This window comes from Mesoplodon mirus (assembly GCF_964341445.2).
Source record: "Mesoplodon mirus genome assembly, chromosome: 13".
NCBI lineage: Eukaryota > Metazoa > Chordata > Mammalia > Artiodactyla > Ziphiidae > Mesoplodon > Mesoplodon mirus.
In genome coordinates, this window is record NC_138989.1 from 16,080,899 (window position 1) to 16,102,765 (window position 21,867).

At 41.4% G+C, this 21,867-nt stretch overlaps 1 protein-coding gene across 5 annotated transcripts in view; it reads left to right on the plus strand.

Annotated features, from left to right (window-relative positions):
* HECTD4 (HECT domain E3 ubiquitin protein ligase 4) overlaps positions 1 to 21,867 on the plus strand; it is a 190,043-nt gene that overhangs the window by 114,225 nt on the left and 53,951 nt on the right. For all 5 annotated transcript variants that reach the window (XM_082641387.1, XM_082641388.1, XM_082641390.1 and 2 more), the window contains exons 34-50: positions 474 to 658; positions 2,835 to 2,988; positions 4,274 to 4,554; positions 4,786 to 4,975; positions 5,968 to 6,049; positions 7,056 to 7,258; positions 7,961 to 8,096; positions 8,904 to 9,086; positions 9,553 to 9,717; positions 10,140 to 10,309; positions 11,219 to 11,334; positions 14,321 to 14,424; positions 15,595 to 15,756; positions 15,875 to 16,023; positions 16,299 to 16,378; positions 18,459 to 18,622; positions 21,261 to 21,498. In XM_082641387.1, the coding sequence (XP_082497513.1) occupies positions 474 to 658; positions 2,835 to 2,988; positions 4,274 to 4,554; positions 4,786 to 4,975; positions 5,968 to 6,049; positions 7,056 to 7,258; positions 7,961 to 8,096; positions 8,904 to 9,086; positions 9,553 to 9,717; positions 10,140 to 10,309; positions 11,219 to 11,334; positions 14,321 to 14,424; positions 15,595 to 15,756; positions 15,875 to 16,023; positions 16,299 to 16,378; positions 18,459 to 18,622; positions 21,261 to 21,498 (2,762 nt within the window). The remainder of the gene's footprint in view (positions 1 to 473; positions 659 to 2,834; positions 2,989 to 4,273; positions 4,555 to 4,785; positions 4,976 to 5,967; positions 6,050 to 7,055; positions 7,259 to 7,960; positions 8,097 to 8,903; positions 9,087 to 9,552; positions 9,718 to 10,139; positions 10,310 to 11,218; positions 11,335 to 14,320; positions 14,425 to 15,594; positions 15,757 to 15,874; positions 16,024 to 16,298; positions 16,379 to 18,458; positions 18,623 to 21,260; positions 21,499 to 21,867) is intronic.

Sequence of the window (21,867 nt, forward strand, 5' to 3'; positions counted from 1 at the left end):
ATGGAGAAGTTTGAAGGAAAGAAATAGGTCCCTAGGAAATTACTTATATATTGAGCAAAATGTTTTGCCTTTGCACATTTATTTCCTCCCTTAGTTACTTGATTAATAGTTTGAAGATGTCAAGAATTCATTCTTTGAATCCCCTTATGATAAAATATGTAGTTTTTTTCTTTTATGGTAACCTTGTGTTGATTCCATCGATTTTTTCTTTTATGGTAACCTTGTGTTGATTCCATCGATTTTCACTTTGCTGTTCTATACGAACTAACCAGAACTTGAAGTTCATTATTTATGAAGGAAAATACTCATTCTAAAAAATTTCTATGTTGAATTATACATTGGTATCCTAAGTTGTGGACAAGAAACTATACTGACATGTTTTATGACCCTTTGATAACCTGAATCTTAAGTGAGAAGTTCCTAAGGGCTAGTCAGTTATATTTCTTTCATTCAACCCTTTCTGCCTGGCCCAGGAGTGAAGAGAAGTGCCTAGTGCGCAGTGGCCTTGTTCAGCTCATGGATCGACTGTGTAGCTTGAGCAGTCAGACTGAGTCCAGCTCCAGTGAGAAACAAACCAAGAAGCAGAAGGTGGCCACCATGGCCTGGGCAGCCTTCCAGGTGCTTGCCAACCGCTGCGTTGAATGGGAAAAAGAAGAAGGTGAGAAGCAGGATTCCTTTCTAGAGCTCATTGATTTCTTCTATTGATGTGTTTATGTATTAAGTATTTGTGCTGGATGGGGGAAAGAAAAGCTATATTAAATTACATAAGTAGATTGGTTGAATCAGTTATGATATCATGGGAGCCTCTTCATCGGCATGCTTCTGTGAAAATTTATCACTACTCTATGACAGTAAACAGTATCCTAACCTGGAGGACATTATGCTAAGTAAAATAAGCCAGACAGAGAAAGACAAATACTGCAGCCATCTCACTTATATGTGGAATCTAAAAAAGCCAAACTCATAGAAACAGTAGAACAGTGGTTGCCATGGTTAGGGGGCAGGGGGGAAATGGGGAGATGTTGTTCAAAGGGACAAACTTTCAGTTATAAGATGAATAAGTTCTGGAGATCTAATGTACAGCATTGTGATTAGAATTAATAATACTTTATTTACACTTTAAAGTTGCTGAGAGAATTAATCTTGTGTTCTTATCCCCTCCCACACATACAGAAAGGTAACTATGGGAGGTGATGGATGTATTCACTAACTTGATTGTGGTAATCATTTCACAATGTATATGCATATTAAATCATCACGTTGTACACCTTTTAAAAAATTCACGTTCTACAATCTGAATATATGCAATTTTTATTTGCTAATCATACCTCAGTAAAGCTGAGGGGGTGGGGAGGAACGATAACCAGCTGAAGGAGTACAGTAACCCCAGGAAATTAAAGACATCTTTCATTTCCTTTTTGTCAACACTGCTAACGGTGTCCGAATAAATATTTTTATGCAATGATTTTTCAGTTGCACTTTTGAGGTGCTATTTCCAGATTATATTTTCAGTCACCAATCCAATTTAAAAAGTAAACTTGAAGGATAACTTCTCCATAGTATCCCAGATATATAGCTTGTTTATTTATTCATTCACTCTGTGTTTTATTGTCCTGAGAGCCAGGCATAAGATGAATAAGGCATTGTTCCTCACCTTAAAACATATGGTCCAGGGCCTCCCTGGTGGCGCAGTGGTTGGGAGTCCGCCTGCCGATGCAGGGGATACGGGTTAGTGCCCCGGTCTGGGAGGATCCCATATGCCGCGGAGCGGCTGGGCCCGTGAGCCATGGCCGCTGAGCCTGTGCGTCCGGAGCCTGTGCTCCGCAACGGGAGAGGCCACAACGGTGAGAGGCCCGCGTACAGCAAAAAAAAAAAAAAAAAAAAAAAACATATGGTCCAGTGGGGGAAATAGACCAATGAACAAATAATTACCGTGCAATCAATGCCATGATCAAGGTGCATACAAAGTGCTATGGGAGCATAGAGGTCCCTACAGACCAGCTGTGCTAGGGATCAGGCAAAACTCCCCAAAGAAGGTGACATGTGAGTTCTTCTTGAAGGATAAAGAAGACTTCTAGGCAGAATGAACAGTAAATGGCAAATAATTTTTGTGGCCTTTACGAGAGTTGTTTGGGGAAGGCTCTGGAACTACAGTGAAAATGGAAAGACCCAAAAATGTCTTTTATTGTGTTTGAGAAGAGGTAGGGTGTGAGTTAAACATCAAGATGTTTTCCAAAAAAGAAACAGACTCGCAGATATAGAAGGCAAGCTAGTGGTTACCAGTGGGGAGAGGGGCGGGGAGGGGCACTATAGGGGTAGGGGACTAAGCAGTACAAACTATTGTGTAAAAAATAGGCTACAAGGGTATATTGTACAACATAGGGAATATAGCCAATATTATATAATAACTATAAATGGAGTACAACCTTTAAAAATTACAAGTCACTGTGTTATACACCTGTAATTTATATTGTACATCAACTGTACCTCACTAAAAAAAAAAAAAAAATCAAGATGTTTTCATCACAGTAAAATGGTGATTCTTGCCTGTCAATCAAAGTATGTTTCTGGGTTTTGTGTGGATTAATTATATTCAGTTTTAATTAAGAGGAATGTCTTTCCCCAACACTGAATCATTTTTCAAGTTACTGTTACCTTGTTTATATTCAGTTGTTATCTAATGAGGAGACACTAATTGGATGGCTAATGAAATACTGAGCAGGTTAAAGAAAAATTGGGCGAAGGGAGAGCTTTAATTCAGGCTCGCCACACCTGCAGACTCGCCATGCCTTCCTGGAGCTTTCACCGCGCTTCTCCTTTCTTGCACTCTGAAGGCGGCTCCACAGAGGCTGTGCACTCAGGTCTGGCCCGTCAGGTGTCCAGCCTTCTCACTAACCACCTCGCCCGAGCGACAGAGAGCTGCGGCAACCAGGCTGCTGGGAACGATGCCCTCCAGGACGTCCTGAGTCTTCTCAATGACCTCTCGAGGTAAGGAAGGCCCGGCTGGAGCTGTGGGAGGAGGTGGCTTTTCCTCTGAGTGGTTTGGCTTCCTTTGCAGGTGGTTGTCTTTAGAAACATCTAACTTACTAGGCCATCCTGATATGCTCCTGCCTCAAGAAAAATAGCAGAGGATGAAGTCATTGAAAAATAGCATTTAGTTCCAAAATAAGAAAATTATTTAGGTGAATATCTACATCATAAAATAACATTATCATTTGCTTCAATACTTTACTGGCAACAGCTGCTAGCCTTTTGAGTCAATACAATTACATTCAGTAACCAAACATCTTTACCTTCATTATAGCAAGATTAAAGAATAATCAGACAGGACCTGTAATTAATTCGCCTTCTCATGCTGTGTCTTTTTTTTTTTTTTTTGCCAACAAATTTTTTTTTTAATTTTTTGCCTTATAACAGATTTAATCAGTTATACATATACATATGTTTCCATATCCTCTCCCTTTTGCGTCTCCCTCCCACCCTCCCTATCCCACCCCTCCAGGCGGTCACAAAGCACCGAGCTGATCTCCCTGTGCTATGCGGCTGCTTCCCACTAGCTATCTACCTTACGTTTGGTAGTGTATATATGTCCATGCCGCTCTTTCACTTTGTCACAGCTTACACTTCCCCCTCCCCATATCCTCAAGTCCATTTTCTAGTAGGTCTATGTCTTTATTCCTGTCTTACCCTTATGTTCTTCATGACATTTTTTTTTCTTAAATTCCATATATATGTGTTCATGCTGTGTCTTTAAAAGAAGACATTCTGTGGAGGTTTAATCATGTGTGAGCTGTGAGGCCCACAAAAGCTTGTCCACATAAGGCTGCTTATTCTTTGGTTTCTGCTGAAATGTAACAGGTTCAGCTGTGGCAGATCCCACACTCCTGAGGGCAGTACAACACTGTATGATCTCTTTGGTCTTGAAGCACTTCTTAAAAAGGAATAAAAGACTATACTAAAAGCCTCCTAGCTTGGGTTTCTAAGTCTTGGTGTTCTGTGAATCGTGCTGAACTATAGGATCTCAATTAAATAAACATCAGGTATCAGAAAATGTTCAAAAATCTTTTAAAGTATTGTTGGTCAATTATGAGCTTTCATCAGATATTTACAAAAAGCCTTAATTCTCCTTCATAAAAACATATTGCCAAATCTGTGTCTTCCTCATTAAATACGAAGTCATCAGTTTGTTTAACCTCATTTAGGCAACTTTTGCTTCTGAATTTCTGTACATAACACTCTCAGCATTGTGGACCTTTTCTTCCTCCTTTTGTAGGAGTCACATAGGTAAAGCCATCCTGAGCCAGCCAGCTTGTGTGTCCAAACTCCTCTCCCTGCTGCTTGACCAACGCCCGTCCCCAAAGCTGGTTCTTATCATTCTTCAGCTGTGCCGGGCAGCACTCCCGCTGATGAGCGTAGAAGACTGTGGGAATGTGGAGCTCCCACCCTGGAGCTACTCTGTCCCCTCCCTAAACAGCGAGCAAGAGGATCCCAGCGACCCAGCATCCAAGATCGCCTCGTTGCTCTTAGCAAAGCTAGCAGATTACGTGGTCCCAGGTGAGTAGCCTCCTGGGCGGAAGAATGGCACTGAGGCGCTCACTTCCTGTGGACGGTCAGACCGAGCTTTCCCTTGTCCACAACTGCAGCTGTGCTTCCTGTGATAAAAGGGAGAGAGAGCAGAGAAGGGACAGAGCGGGAGAGAGGGAGGAAGAGAGATTCCAGAGCCAGTGCTTTCCTTATACAGGGGAGCCGCACAAACGACTTCGCAATTTTTCTGTTTGCTTAAAGGATGTCAGACAGTCCTTTCTCCAACCGCTTCCGAACCTGACACCACACTGACAAAAACGAGCCCCAAGAGTTCCTTAAAAGGAGATAAAGACCCTGGAGAAGAGAGTGAAGCAGTGGATGGCAAGCTCTCTATCTTTATCCACAAGCGGGAAGACCAGTCATCCCATGAAGTTCTCCAACCATTACTAAGGTGATGATTGTAATAGCTACATGCCATCCAGCACTAGCCATGTCGCAGGCACTGTGCTGAGTAAGCCCCTTACAGGTATCAACTGTCTCAGCCCTCTTAACACCCCTAAGAGGTAATCAACATTACTACCATCCCTGTCATTACATATGGAGAAACTGAGGCAGAGCTGAACTATCAATGCAGGTCCCTCTGACGCAGAGCCCAAACTTTTAACCCCAGCTCACTACTGTCTCTCCAGACCCAACAGAGTGAAAATCCTGTTGAGAATGTGTCGTTTGTGTCCTACGAGGAGTCTATAGTGTGACGTGGGCTTTGAGAAGGAATAATGCAGCTTGGTTTTCAGTTATGGGCATCCTTCAGCCATCAGTAAATTTAGGGATACCATTGACTGTGAGGTGAAGAAATAAGAAACTTTTTTATACCTTTATTTAATCGAAGGATGAATGGCATGATTGCTCAACAAGGAAGTAAAAATATATAATTACTGTCCAAAGATGACAAATCTACAGCGCCCTGTCAGTGGAATCCAGGACAACGAGAAGGTCCCACGGAGCACAAGGGAATTTAGGAGAGGTGTTTATGTCTCAGATGGAAGAGTCCTCTCTTCAAATAAATGATTGAAGGATGGTGTCATCCTCATAATTGGATCCCTTGTCTGCCATCATGGCAACCGAAAGCACTACTAGGCTGTTGGCATAGACTAAGCGGGGTCAGGGCAAGTCAGCACATAGATGAAGAAACTTCCAAGGAATATTCCTGGGCACTGTGAAACGTCATAGTACAAATTTGATGAAAGATCTTTTTGAGAGCCAGGTTTAGGAGGTAGGGGGAGCTGAATTATTAGAAAGGAAGATCCAGTCATTCACACAAAGGCAGCAATCCAGGCTGTTGTTAAAATCCCCTCACTTTGGGATTTAGATCACTCATTGAGGCCTCCCCCACCTGTGACCATGCCTGTAAAATCATTGCCTCTCTCTGCCTTCCCATTTTAGTAGCTCAGAAGGACGGCCCTTCCGACTTGGTACTGGTGCCAACATGGAGAAAGTTGTGAAAATGGACCGAGACATGACAAAGGTAACCCCAATAGGAAGGAGCCTGCTCCGCCAAGACCTGCAGTCGAAGAACATGTGCCAGGCTTCAGGTTTTCAGGAGAAATTTTAAAAAAATTTCAAGTTACCACAGGGTGAGAAATTGAAGACAGTGGCTTAACTGAGGCCATTTTCAAGAGAACTAGTCAAAATCAATGTATCGTTAACGTTAAAATGTAGAGGAGAACTCTTGGTTTTGATCTAGAAATTTTCTTAGCTCTGTTAAGAAAGTTCTACAGCCTAAAAATACTTTAAAAGTGATCCAAAAAAAAAAATGTGACCATAGGGTGAAAGGTTAAAAGAGTAATAATAATAGATAATAAGAAATAAAGACAAAAAAGCCCATGAAAATATAAAAATATGCTCAGGCTCACAGATTACACGATAAATAATTAAAGGGAAGTAATAACACAATAGTAGTGTATCATTTTTACCTGTCGCACTGAAAATGTTAAGATCTATGGTACCCATTATTGCCAAGGTGAGTGTAAATAGGCATTTTCAAGTATCCAGAGACAAGCCTGTCCTTGGCAGTTCTGTTTGTAAAAAACAAAATAGAATCTGTGTACCCATAAATAGGGGATTTGTTAAAGAAGTTATTACATTCATATAATGAAATACTGTACAACTATAAAAATAATCAGGTAGGTCTAAATATATAGACATGGATATTCATGATATTTTATGGTATCAGGTTCGTATCGATCACAATTCATGATGTTTTGATAACTGATAAAAAAGAAATCAAAACTGTGTAGCGTGGCCTATGATTATATATGTCAGAATCTGCATGGAAAAAATTCTAGAGGACTAACAGTGATCTCTGACTGGGTGAGGACAAAGGATGTTTGTGGAGATTTAACTTTCTACATATAATATTTTAATATATGAATTTATAAAAATGAGCCTGGATTAGGGGAAACCGATTTTTTAAAGTATAGTGCTGAGAAGAGCGAAAAGAATATCATGAATGTCTTCAATCTGATCCCCAGGGTGGCTGCTGTGAGGTGATAACAGAAGAGGCGGCAGCTGCTCTGAGAAAAGCAACCAAGTGGGCACAGTCAGGCCTCATCGTCAGCGTCGGGCCACCCGTGGAATCGCTCAACCCAGAGACGGTGAGTGGACTGTCCACAGGGGACAAGAAGAAAACCGCCCAAACTTCCATTTGCCGAGAGAGGAACTCTGAACTTGCCAGGTAAAACCTTTCACAGGGTGGCAGCTGTCTGCACTCTTCTCAGACTTACTTTGTAAAGGATTTGTTTTGAGGGTTTTAATTTTATATCCTCCCCTTGACCTGCTGGAAATGGGGACTGAGGGCTTAAAATACCCATCCGTTGTAGTAGTTGTTCTCAAAGTCCAGTCAGAAAGTGGTGACCATCCAGGTGCATCCGAGGTTGTGAGGGTCGAGTAGAGAGGCCCTCCGGGCTGAGTAGACGTCTGTGGCTGGAGGATTGTTTTTCTGAGAAAGGCCACCACCAGGAACTCCAGCTATAGTGTTTTTGAGTAGTAGAAATAGTAAACTCTGTCCCTGCTGCCTTTACTTCATCCAAACAATACTTGTCACCATCCCAACTGTACACAGAAGCTTCTTTCTAGTTGGAGGAAGGATAAATGCGTGTTGCCCCTGGGAAGTTTGTGTGAGGTTCTGTGCTTGCCAGCCAGAGGCAGATGTAGTGTAGGTCCTTTCCTTGATCACGATGGTTTATACAGTTAAAGGTTTGAGGTCCATTGTTTCCAAGGCTTCTTCAGTTACCAGAAAGAATGGGAGTCACCGAAACCCACTTTTTCCAGAATTTATAACTAGAAAATGTTCACATCTGGTGCCAAGCCTGAAGCCACTCGTCTGCCTTATTCACCATCACTGGGCACTGACACTTTTCCCTGTTGACACTTGCAGGACCGACCCTGTCCGACCTTTCATCAGTGGGCATGTGGCAAACAGCATGGCTGCAGAAGTGATCGCCTTGCTTCACAGCTTGCTGATGGCGCCTGAGTCAACTGCTGCTCAGATATGGACCACGACAGCAGAGAAGGCTAGTACGCTGTTGCTGCTTAAAAGAGGAAGCAAGACAGAAGTTAATGTTCTGTTCTAGCAAAGGACATGCTAACAAAGAGAGAGTTCCCAAACTGGCCAGATATACTTCTTAACTGTGTTTCCCCTGAAATTTGCTTTGATTCAGTAGCTTCAACTCTGTTAACCCACATCTCCTTTCACTGCCAGTTCTGATTTCACAGAAGGCAGGCTAGTGTTCTCAGGAGAAGAATGGCACTCCCTGTTTCTCCTTCTTGCTTGTATTCGATTGGTACTAACGTTAGGAAATCATGCAGCCTTGGTTTATTGGATTTGTTAAGTGTACTTACTGAGTCCTAAGGAGGCCTCTGTGTGGTTTACACTCCCTGAATGCTCTGTCAGTAATTCATCTTTACAGACAATAGTTCAGTTTCCTGAGAACTAGGGTTTGGTAATCAATTTCCCCTTTCCCAGTCATTCGTGATGTGAACACCTTATAACGTGTCCTAAAGATACTTGGGTGTTGAGATGTAGGCAGTATGCTGTTATGGTTTTCCTGCAGATAAATTTTTGCTTTAGTTTAGGGGTTTTATTAACAGTGTTTGATTCTCCCATATTTTGAGGCTGTGTATTTCCAGTTCTGTCCAATCACATAAGGCAAATATGCCAAGAATGTCCGTGGTCATCCCTGATAATTATTTCATCCCTCCCATATCCAGAGTTCCTTTAGCACATGGGACCCAGGCACTGTTGTAGACACTGCATCATGCTTAGTATCAAAACAACCAGAGCTTTATCTCCCACTGCATGGGCTGCTTCTTACATTTAGGTTCTGTCTCGTGCGCTGATGTACATTCCACAACTGGGGAAATATGCAGAAAGCATTCTGGAAAATGGCAGCAGTAGTGGCAGAAAACTCGCCAAACTTCAGAGAATCGCCCGCCAGGCTGTCGCTGCACTGTGTGCACTTGGAGGCTTCAAAGAGACAATCAAGATAGGGTCTGAGGTTCAGGTAACCAGCCACCATTTTCCCAAATCATCGCTTTCCCCTGTATATAAGTCCATTGATTAACTGCTCATCTGTAAGACAAGTATCATCTACCCAGTTGGACAAAAATCCTTGTTCCTTTAAGCTAAGAAACTCGTGACTTCTAATCCACACTATGCTGCAGATTAGTCAGATATTAGTACAATACCATGTAATGTTAACTACAGTACTTGTGTCCTGTGGTGGTGTTAATATTGGCAATATTTTAGAATTGAAAGTTTGAATTTGTATCATATTGTGACCACCTTGGTGTAAGGTTTTAGGACCTATTATTTTAACTCATGTTCAGGGCTTGGTATCTGCGTTATAAGAAACTATTACTGTAATGCTGGTAATGACAGGTGTAAGTTTCCTCTTCCCACTTGTCACATCAGATAATTGCTCACACCATCAGAGCTGGTAGGTAGTGCTAATCCCTCTGTGTCTCTAGGTTTTAGGTAGAGGAATATCAGGAAGCGTCGGAGTAGTGGCTTCTATCAATGAACAGGAAGGTATAGCTACAGTCAAATTCCCACCCATAGACTGTAGAAAGACGTCGCAAGCATCAGACACACTGACTATTCCATTGTCTAGACTTTGTGTTCCAAGATCAGAGGTAAGGTGATTTTTAAATGCATCTTAAAATGTTACTGCAGATGGTAACCGTACTGTAATGAGTAATATGCATATGTACTGTAATGAGTAATATGAGTAATACACAGTACGGAAGCACGAATACTTGGTTTTCTTAAACTTTACTTGTGATGTGTATTTACCTATTGGGCATAATCATTTAATAGTAACACTTGTGTGGAAATTTTTACCTAGATGACAAAATTCATTTCTTTGGTTTGGAATATTCCACAGTGTATTGTATGTTTAATTGTTTGGGTCTAGCTTGCAATTCTGTATGGTGATTTGATTCTTTTTAACTGAAATTTTGAGAATTAACTCCAGATGATAATAACACCCTCATTTCTTATAAACTAACTACTTGAATTTAACTTTTTGCCATGCCCCTCCCCCCACCGCCATCAGGCATTGCCTCTTCATAAACTGTCCATTACTGAGAAGGTAGTACAGGCAGTCCAGTCCATGTTGCTTCCTCAGGAGGGAAGTCTCTCTATTCATACCTCACTTCCTGCAACAGGAGATGGGTCAGCTCCTGTGATGGCAGTCGTTCGGCTCCTGGCTGAAATAAGAACAAGGTGAGCACCCTCCAAAGATCCCCTAATGTGCTGAGGTGGTGCAGGCACAGAGACAGGGGTCCTCCACGGACCCCTCTGCACCAGGCTTAGTGGGTCCGCAGTGTGAACTTCATGCCAAACTGAGTAACAGAAACCATCCTCTTGTGCTAATGTTTACTTCAGTTTTTGTTGCATTCCCCAGTTTCTGCACTTTGAAATAAAGTTTAGCTGTTTCCCTAAGAAAGTAAATAAACAAAATATGATTGATATATAGAGCACATACATAAGGCTCCACTGATTTGCTTTGGTTAAAGAACTTGGTCCTGTCACAGGAATTCTTCTGCAGCTTTGCCTTTTTTAAAGTGGTTCAGACCACATTAGTACCTGTCTGGTCCATCTGCTTTCCAAACTGCTGAGGAGAAAATTAGGGAATGCTCTCAAGTGTTGGAGTTGGAAAGAAAATACGTTTATTTACAATGAAACAACAGCAAGTTTCTGTTGACAATGAAACTTGTCAGAAAGCTCTAATATGTGTTTTGAGTTAGGTGAGAGAGATCAGCATACAGATTTCCCAAGCGTTTGGACCTCTCTTGTTCCCAGAACATTAATATTGCCCGTGGAGCGCCGGTTAGGAAGAGCTGTTAAGAGATGGTGCTGATTTCTCACCTGGCACTTGGTGACTTCATTTAGGGAGATGGCAGCCATTTTTCCCTTTCCCGATTGTCCACGCAGTGTCAGCAGTTACTATGCGGGGAAAAGAGAAGTTATATACTTCCCAGCCAGTCCAGCTCAGAAAAAAAGCAAGAGGAATGGGGAGTTTGAACCTTGTTTAAATTAGAGGATAAAATTGATTGAAATGTTTTTCACAGTTGACTTTTTAGAGAATGACCATTGATGACTTTGAAATATTGTAAATCTTTTAACATTAAGAGCATGCCTGGTCATGGCCCAGCTTTTAGAAGACAGCTTATTTTGTGAAGAATTCATACAGCAGTGTCCAGCAGCTGTTGAAGTTCTCAACCTAGTAGCCCAGGAATGCAGTGCTGGTAAGTACCTGTTACTTTCCTTTCTACCCTATTGTGTTAAGTTTTGTCAGCACATTTATAATTTGGTAATGGAATGTTAACTGTTTTCATGTACACATCCAACAGCTGAACTCTAAACACAACACTTACCACAATTTACTTTCATTTCAGATCTAGAAATGTAAATAAAAACCTTCAGTATATGCCAACTAGGAAATCAGCATTTTTCAGTTTAACTTTAGGACCACTATGTCAGAGTGTTTTCTTTTCCCCATTCATATTAATTAGTTGCCTTTATTTCTCAATTAGAATTATGTATAAGCTGTCCTTAGAGCTGCAGATACTTTCTGACTATTGTCATTGGCCACATTTGAATTCAGAATCAAGAATTTGCACTTACATCCATCTTTGTGTGTGTGTGTGTGTTCCTCTGTGTCTGTGTGTGTGTGTTTATGGAAAAGTTCAAACAAATACAAGAATAGAGAGACTTTTTTCGTATAATGAACCCTCACGTTTCCATCGTCTAGTTTCAACAGTTATCAACTCATAGCCAATCCTGTTTCATCTACACTGCACCCTGCTGGATTATTTTTAAGCAGATTTTTAGATATTCCTTTATTTTATCCATAAATATTTTAGTATGTGTATCATCAATAAGGACTCTTAAAATAACCACAATATCAATATCACATCTAAAATATTTACAATAATTCTTTAATATTATTAAATATCTAGTCAGTGTTCAACTTTCTAATGTTCTCATAAAGTAATACTTGTTTTTACATTTGTTTATTTGAATCAGGATCCAAATAAAGTTCATCTATTATAATTCATTGCTGTCTTTTAAATCTCTTTTTAAAAAAAATTCCCCTCAGTATCTTTTCTTCCCTTGCAACTTATTTGTTGAAGAGTTTCCCACAGTCTGAATTTTGCTGATTATATCCTGTGGTGTCATTTAATGTGTCCTTTTGTCCTCAAATTTCCTGTAAATTGATAGCTGGCCTGGGTGTTTTTTACGTGAAAATTTACCCTTTATCCCCAAGGACATAGTGGGACTCTAAATGTACTTGTTCACAATTAGATTAGCATTTCTCCAGTGCTCTGGTACTAGCATTTTCATAAACGGTAAGGAAGAAGTGGATATCCTTTCCTTCCCTAATGGTTTTAGTTTTATCTTTTTTTTTTTGGTCATTTTTGGTATCTATATTATTTACTGTCTCTCATGCTGTTTGCTGTTGTTCAGTAACTCTCTAATCTCTTTTCTGTCCTTAAATTTTTGTCCTTTTTCATGTGGCAGTGATTTCTGTTGGTTTGTTTTCGCTTTTTAATTTGTCTTCATTCTGTATCTGTTTTACTTCTCAAATCTCCTTCCCTTGATAAGCATGGTTCTGTGGAGCCAGCAACTGTTAAAAACACCTCAGAGAGGGACTTCCCTGGTGGCGCAGTGGTTAAGACTCCATGCTCCCAATGCAGGGGGCCTGGGTTCGATCCCTGGTCAGGGAACTAGATCCCACATGCATGCCACAACTAAGAGTTGTCCTGCCACAACTAAAGAGCCAGTGAGCCGCAACTAATGAGCACATGTGCCACAACTAAGGAGGCTGCCTGCCACAACTAAGGCCTGGTGCAACCAAATAAATAAATAAAATATTAAAAAAAAAAAAACAACCTCAAAAAAAAACCTCAGAGAGACCCCAAGAAAAGGGAAAAAGAACAAAAGAAAAGGAGCTTGCTTTCTTGGGTGAAATTACTTATGCTAAATACTTGCTTATAATTTACTTTTGTACTTATGGTATGTAGTTCCCTGCCTCTGCTTTCAATATTCTTGGCTTAGGTTGCATCCTAAGACTTATGTGACTGATTTTAGCAAGCATACAACTTGCTGAATGAATCACTTACTATTCTATAGGACTCTTTCTGGGTATCTTTTATATGTTTTATGGAATAAAGAGGTCTTACTCTGTGAAATTAACTTTGGTACTTAATGTACAAGTCAGGAATCATAATAATTTAGAGCAAATGGTTTTAATAATAACCCACTAACCCATTTTTTTCTGTGGAAAAGAACCCTGTGGTAAGAAAGAGTTGGAAGGAAACGGGGGGGAAGTTCTTATTAATTTTTACAAAAGAGAAGACTATGAGCTTATACATAGCGATTTATATTCTAAAATACTGTCCTTTGTCAAGTGTAACAGTCCTTAATAACTCACTTATTAGATTACCAGAAAGAACTCTGAGGTTAAATCCAAGTTTGCTGATTCCTGAGTCATTTATCTGTATTTAAAAAAAAACAACAGGGCTTCACTGGTAGCGCAGTGGTTAAGAATCCGCCTGCCAAGGCAGGGGACATGGGTTCAAGCTCTGGTCTGGGAAGATCCCTAATGCCGCGGAGCAACTAAGCCCGTGTGCCACAACTACTGAGCCTGCGCGCCTAGAGCCCGTGCTCTGCAACAAGAGAAACCACCGCAATGAGAAGCCTGCGCACCTCAACAGAGAGTAGACCCCACTCGCTGAAACTAGAGAAAGCCTGCACACAGCAACGAAGACCCAACGCAGCCAAAAATAAATCTAAAATAAAAAAAAAAAGAATATTAGTTTTCACTTAGTAGATGATAATAAGAGCTTTCATTTATTGAGTGTTTGCCCTGTGCCAGGGACTTGGCTAAACGCTCTACTTGTGTCATTTTAGCTCATCTTCACAACCACCCTGTGAGGCACAGGTACTATTATTACCCCTGTATTGGAAGTGAGATGGTAAATATCAAGTAATGGAGCCAGATTCTAAATCCAGGTAGCCTAACGCCAGAGCCCATGCACTTGACCCCATTGCTTTGCTGCTGAGCTACACGTAGTAGACAAAGATGTCTCAGGGTATTTGCTCTTTTGTAAGAATTTGAATAATCTTCTTTTGTAAGCATGTTATTGCTCTGACCCTACTCCAAAAGAGTTGGAGCCCTCTCAGGAGTTGTAGGACTTATTTTCACATATTCAATGTCTCCCCCTCCAGGAGAGCGACTGGCAGTTGTGGAAGTGCAGTGTGAACGGCTGAGGATGCTCTACCGGGACTGTGCTCGGCCCCCGCCACCTCCACTGCAGGCTGACCGGAGACAGGTGAGCCCTCTGCAGTGTCCCACACCTGCTGCCTGTCTGCAGCACGTGCCTTAAGAATTACAGAACGCCAAGCAGCATGTTAATGGCACTGAGAATGGGTGTTTGCAAAGCCATTTGGAGGTGTATGCTCTGCAGTGACATGCTCTCATCCTTGAATGTCAAAGCACGTTGATTTGTCATTCTGAATATCGAAAGATTATAGCAGGGGAGCAGAACTCAATGATTTGTAAATAATTTCTATGTTATCAATAACAGAAAAAGAAAACGTTTTCGTAATTGTAGATCTGTAGTTCATCTCGTAATAATAAGTATACATAGAGAGAAAGAGTGACTAAAAAGCCAAAGTGGCACAGAGAAAGTCAGTACTGTGTGATATCATTTATATGTGCAATCTAAAATATACAACAAACTAGTGAATAAAACAAAAGAAAAAACAGACTCACAGGGAAAAACAAGTTTCACTGGGGAAAAAAAAAAGCAAAAGAGGCAAAAATGTTCAATATTGGCATTCTGTGAATGTTCTTAGCAGCATTATTCATAATAGCTGAAAAGTAGAAACAACATAAATGTCCATCAACTGATGAATGAATGTGTAAAATGGGTATATTCATACAATGGAATATTATTCAACCTTTAAAATTAATGAAGTGGTAACACATGCTACAATATGGATAAACCTTGAAATATGCTAAGTGAAAGAAGCCAGTCACAAAAGACCACATATTGTATGATTCCATTTCTTGTAATGTCCAGAGCAGGCAAATCCATAGAGACAGAAAACAGATAGTTAAGTAGTTGCCAGGGACTGGGAAGGAGAGAAGGATGGGAATTGACTTCTAATGGGTACCATTTCTTTTAAGGGGGACAGAAATGTTCTAAAATTAGATTGTGGTGATGGTTGCACAACTCCGTGAATATACTAAAAACCATTAAATTGTACACTTTAACTGGGTGAATTGTACATTATGTAAATTTTATCACAAAAAAATCAGTGCATCTAGGTAAGAGTATACAAAAGTTGCTGTATTCTTGCAATTTTTCTGTAGCTTTGAAATTATTTCAAGATAAGAAAGTTAAAAATCTGTAAAAGAAGAAATGTCACTTGAAATCTCAACATCTCCATTTTGTGTTTGCAATTCTATTGAATGAGGGTGTCTTTCCCCAATGCAGCCCAAAGAGATTACGTGGAGCCCCTCACGAGTGTTTCCACCTGTCCGAGCCTGCATGTTCTCATCGCACCTCACTTCCGTCACCTTCCTTGCTGACCCCAGCGCTGGGGGCGGTCTGCCCCGGGGCACATTTATCTATGCCACCTCACCACTGCCCATTCAGGTGAGAAATCACATGACATACGTCTTCTGCCTCTTTCCTTCAAATGTGAGAGAAAGAGGAAGTTCAAGGGCCCACAGTGAGCCCTCTGATTGTCTGCGCATTTCTCGTGTTTCTTCAGGCCCCATCTTTCTACTGGGAAATTGAAATTGTTTCCTATGGAGATAGTGATGATGACACTGGACCAATAGTTTCCTTTGGCTTTGCTACAGAAGCAGAGAAAAGAGACGGGGCTTGGACTAATCCAGTGGGCACTTGTCTTTTCCATAAGTAAGTGGCTACTAACACTGTTATTAAAAAAAAAAAGTAGTGGATGTGGGTGTTTTTTTTTTTTGATGTGGGTGTTTTAAAACTAAAGTAATATCATTTTAATCTCTACTCTAAAAAATGTAGAAAATACCAGCTGGAAATATACTCATATTTAGTGAATGAGAATAGCTCTTAGGATTTCTCTTCTGATTACTCTCATGCTACTGTTCACTACTTACCTTCCTCTGTGTTGACTGATTAGCCTTGTCTTTGACTTCTCTTTGTTTTTTTCACAGCAATGGCCGAGCCGTGCACTACAACGGCTCCAGTTTATTACAGTGGAAGAGCGTTCGCTTAGACGTGACTCTCTCTCCTGGTGAGTGCGGTGGGAGTTTTGTTTTTTTTTAAACCCTGTGTATTTCTGTTGTTCCCAGGTCTGGGTCAAAATAGGTTAAAATTAATGAAACTTAGCAACTGAAAATGGACACTGTCTTCCAGTGAAAATGAAATACGTGTCATTGTTGTCCCCTAGTTTACACAAAACCTTTCATTTTATGAGGCACTGTTATCATTAAAGTCTCCATCTGGTAACTTAGGAGTCACATTGACTTTCGTTCCTCCATCATTAGAAGAATCTGAGATTTTGCTTTTCTCCAAAATTTGGTCTTTCATCAGCTTTTCATTGATGAATATCTTCAAAAAAAAACCCTCTACCAGTTGCCTTGAGGCACTCAAGAAATTCATTATCAATAGGTAAAGATACATGCTGTAGACTTTGCTCTTGGTAGCCTAAACATCTGGTCCAGCTTCAGCACATCTTCTGCCCAGATGTTTCAGTCACATAGTCAATTCAATAAAAAGAAAGTCTTTCCCCTCTTCTTTTTAAGCCTCCATATAACTAACTTCATCCATAATAGTAGAGGAATTGGGATCAGTCCTACCTGCTCCAGAAGTAGCAAAATATAGGCACTGTCCTCTTGACATTAGAAGCAGCCAAACATGTTGGCTACTTATTTTCAGACAGTACATCTTAGCATCATCTCTGATAAAACTGAAATGATTAAATAAATAGCTGATCTTGGATGCTTGCATAGGGGTTACTAAGTCACTGAACCCAATAGATAACTTCTTGTAGCAGTCTGGGGGGTAATTTTGCTTATCCTTGAGAGAGCTGTTTATTAAATTGCACTTTTCCAGTGAGCATGGTATTTTCAATTATGGTCAGGTTATGCCTTGGAAATTACTTCCTGGCAAGTTGTTTCTCTCTTACTTTATGGAGAGAACTCTGTAATCTCAGCTGAGTACTTAAGTGCTTTAAGCACAAAGTGAGGGGTAGTAGAGACAGCAGGGGATCCATAGTGGGCGTTCTATTCGTTTGTTATAGTTGATTGTTATTTTGTTTGATCATACTTTAGTTTTTGAGAATATTTTGGACCAGACCTCAAGCAAACATGCTACCCCTTTCTTAGAGAAATGTGTCTGTGTGGGAATAGGAATCAAGAACCCACTTATTACAACAGGATCCCAATCTCTGTACCAACACTTTCAGTGTCTGTTGATCAACAGATACTCTTTGAGCATCTCCTACGTGCTGGGCCCTCTTCTGGGCCCTTCGGGTGCCATAGTGAACAGTGACAAGTCCCCAGCCACTGGGAAGCCCAGCCTAGTGGTTTCAAAATCATATGAGACTCTGATCAAAAACAGAATCACAGAACTTCATGTGCTTATTGGAGAGTTTACAATAGGTTAATTTTAAGGCTACGTGTGCTAGCACTTGCCTGAGACAGCCTCTAATAGTGCTTATGTGGTGGATATGGTCCCCTTGGTTCTTTAAGTTCTATTCCAATATCTAGTCACTTCATCAGAAAGCAGCTTGGCTTATATGATCTTTGCTTCCTGCAAAAATGCCTTAAATACATGTAAGTAAGGGGACAGAATGTGATTTAACGGTGAATGTTTAGCTTACATAGTAGGTTGAGTTTAAAGTTATATTTTTTTAGATCCTTTCTAAGTCTTCTGCAAACTTACTGAGAAAATAATACCTTTTTACCTTTATGCATAAGTAATCTGGTATGTGTCAAAAGAGAAAAACTTGTATTCCTCTATTAAAAAATCATGCCCAGTGTTTTCTCTTTTTGTCTTGGCTGCCTGGAAAATAAAAGCTAAATTTAATGTGTAATTGTGGTAAATAAGTTGCCTCAGACACTAGGTATTTTTGTTCTTCTAAACAGTTTCTGACTTCTCTTTTTAAAATTGTTTATTTCTATTGTGTTACTTTCTCTCTATATAAATACAAGGTACTCCATGTCTTTTTCAGCTGTAACTGATGGCATGAATAAATAAAAGCCAAGATAGTCAATGATATGTAGTCTCATGCCAGTTGCAAATTGAAAGTTTAGTTAATAGTCAATAAAAGGAAAAAAAAAGTGTTATTTCTGTCCTGTTCTCTGCCCTAGGTGACGTGGCAGGAATTGGCTGGGAGAGAACCGAGGGAACGCCTCCTCCTCCAGGGCAGCCAGCCAAAGGCCGAGTGTACTTCACATACTGCGGGCAGCGCCTCTCACCATATCTTGAAGATGTCTCGGGTGGGATGTGGCCTGTGGTTCACATTCAGAAAAAGGCAGGTTATCTTTTTGGGAAAGGAAACAAAATTCTCCTCAGTAATTTATTCCATCAAGAACGGAAAAATTAAAGACACCAAACGTGGCCTTGTTGACATAACATGTGGTACCTGATAACAGAAGGAACCACAAACAAACCTGAAGAAGTAGGTCCTTCCTTTGCATTGAACCTGAGTGCTTAACTGCTCTGACTTCCTTTTGGCAGTCTTTCCAAAACTACAATGCAAGGGACACTAGTGTTCTTTCCAATGGCAGTAAAATGAGTCTCGTTAAATAAGTTTTGAACGTGACCCTCTTGGGTCACTTTAGTATGTCAGAAGCTCAGAGGAATCCTTCGGTAAAGATTCAAAACTTCAACTTTATTTAACCCAGCATCCCTGCACATATACTTAATCATGGAACTCTTTCGTTTTTTTTGTTTTTTTGTTTTCTTTTTGCGGTACGCGGGCCTCTCACTGTTGTGGCCTCTCCCGTTGCGGAGCACAGGCTCCCGACGCGCAGGCTCAGTGGTCATGGCTCACGGGCCCAGCCGCTCCGCGGCATGTGGGATCTTCCCGGACCGGGGCATGAACCCGTGTCCCCTGCATTGGCAGGCGGACTCTCAACCACTGCGCCACCAGGGAACCCTGGAACTCTTGTTTTTAAAGGAGCACCTATTAACAGTTAATGTTCTGTGAAACATTACTACTTACTACACGGCGGTAGCTCCCAAATCCTTATCTCCAGCCCAGATCTCTCCCTAAATTCCAGACACAAATATTCAGCAGTCTAGGCAACATTTAGAAATAGATGTTCCATTGGCATGTCAAAGTTAACATGTCTAAAACTGAGCCTAACTCTGCCCCATACCCTAACCTGCTTCTTCCCTAGCCTTCCTTGTCTTGGGAAGTGGCACCTCCGTCCTTACAGTTGCTAAGGCCAAAAACCTTGGCATCCTTCTTGACTCCTCTTTTCCTCCTGCTCCACACCCAGTCTGTCAGCAAACCTTGTTGACCCTACCTTCAAAATGTATCTGGAATCTGACCACTTAAGTCATGGCCCAGCCACGCTTATCTTCTGGGTAGCATATTACAATATTCCTCTATTTCCCTTCCCTACCAGCCCCTTAGTTCATGCCCTTTTACACATCTTTTCAGCACAGCAGCCACAGTGATTCTTTAAAAATGTTGGTTAGATCGTGTCACTCCTCTACTCTCAACAAGTCAGTGGCTTCCCATGTCTATCTTGTAAAAGCCCAAGTCTTTACGGTGACTTAGAAGATCTTGTAGAATCTGGCCCTGTACCATGCCTCTGATAGTAGCATCTTTTCTCACTTTGTTCAGTGAATTAAAGATGTCAGTAATTTAAGGCAGCCTGTTATATTCATTCATTCAGCAAATATTTATTGAGTACCTACTATATATTAAGTAGTGTGCTAAGCTCTGGACATATATAATAACAATGAGCAAAACAGATATGGTCTTTGTTTTCATGAAGTTAAAGCCAGTTGGAGGAGTCCGACATTAGTCAAACATTTGCATAAATATATATGTGTATGTATATAATCACAAACTAATAAACACTGTGTATCAGTCAAGGTTCTCCAGAGAAACAGAACCAATAGGACAGGGGGACTTCCCTGGCAGTCCAGTGGTTAAGACTCCATGCTTCCACTGCAGGGAGCACGGGTTCCATTCCTGGTCAGGGGAACTAAGATCCCACATGCCATGTGGTGTGGCAAAAAACAAAACAAAACAAAAAAACACCCCACAATAGGAGCTATATATATATATACACACACACACACACACACGGAGTGTGTGTGTGTCTGTGTGTGTGTGTGTGTGTGTGTGTGTGTGTAGACAGAGGTGGGAGGGGAGATTTATTTTGAGGAATTGAATCCTGTTAGTATGGAGACTGAGAAGTCTTATGACCTGCTGTTTGTAGGCCAGGAACCCAGGAGAGCCGGTGGTGTGATTCAGTCTGTGTCCAAGGAGGGCAAGAGAAGATGGGATGAGATATCCTAGCTCAAGCAGTGGTACAGGGAAAAAGGGTTTAATTCCTCCTTCCTCTGCCTCTTGTTTTATTCAGACCCTCAACGGATTGGATGGTAGCCACTTACACTGGGGAGGGCCATCTACTGTGTCCACCGATTCAAATGCTAATCTCACACACCCAGCAATAATAATGTTTAATCTAGCACCCCGTGGCCAGTCAAGCGGACTCATAAAATTAATCATCACAATATGATTGAAAATCGTAGACTTTATGGAAGCAAGTACCAAGGAAATCTGATCACAATCCCCATTACCCTGAAGAAGTGATGTTTGAGCCAGGTCTGGAATATTAACCAGTTTAAATGGACAAAATTGGAGGGAAGAATGTTCCAGGTGAAGGGAACAGCATGAGCAGTGGCATCAGGTAGAAAGGAACAGTGCTGGAAACAAGAAAGGTCACTGCGTTTGAGCAGCAAAGAGCATGAGTGCCAGGCGAGGGGCAGTGGGGGCCATGCAGAGCTCGAAGCACCGGTGCCCGCACATGCACCAGCCCCTCTGCCTGGGTTCACAGACTCTCCGTGAAGTTCACCTCGGGGGGTTAGAAATGAATGCATAAATAAACCTAAGTCCTTTCAAATCCTTTCTTTGGTCTCCTTTCCAGAACACCAAGACGCGAGCTAACTTTGGCTCCCGCCCATTTGCCTATGCTGAAGGGCAGGCCCACCGCAATGCTGCCGACCTGTGCACCGACCTGGCAGAGGAGATCAGTGCTAACTTCGAGGCCCTGCCCTTTGCCATGGCATCTGACAGTGACAACGATGCTGGCACCAGTATTGCGTCAGACCCGGGCACTCACGGGCCACCATGCCGGATTGCTGCCGTGGCCACTGCTCAGCAACGTAAGCCACCTCCTCCCAAGGCCCCACTGCTTCCTGGGAATGCGAATGCTGTTAATTCCATAAATCCATTTAACTTGGACATACCCCAGTGCCCACTGGTAATGAGGTAACAGGCCCGGTGAAACAAAATGGGGAGCAGGAGGAAGCGTGGCAGGCTAGAAAGCGCGTCCCCCACATACAGGAAGCCTGCCCGCGACTCAGGGCCAGCAGAATATTGCCACATGGAAATTCAAGTCTGAAAGATTGTCTACTTTTATAAGACAGCTAAGAGCCCCAGAATTTTACATAAAATCTCCTAATTTTAAATGTTAATCGTTTTTTAAACTTTTTAAAAACTGAAGCCATCACAGAATAATAAAATGTTAATTG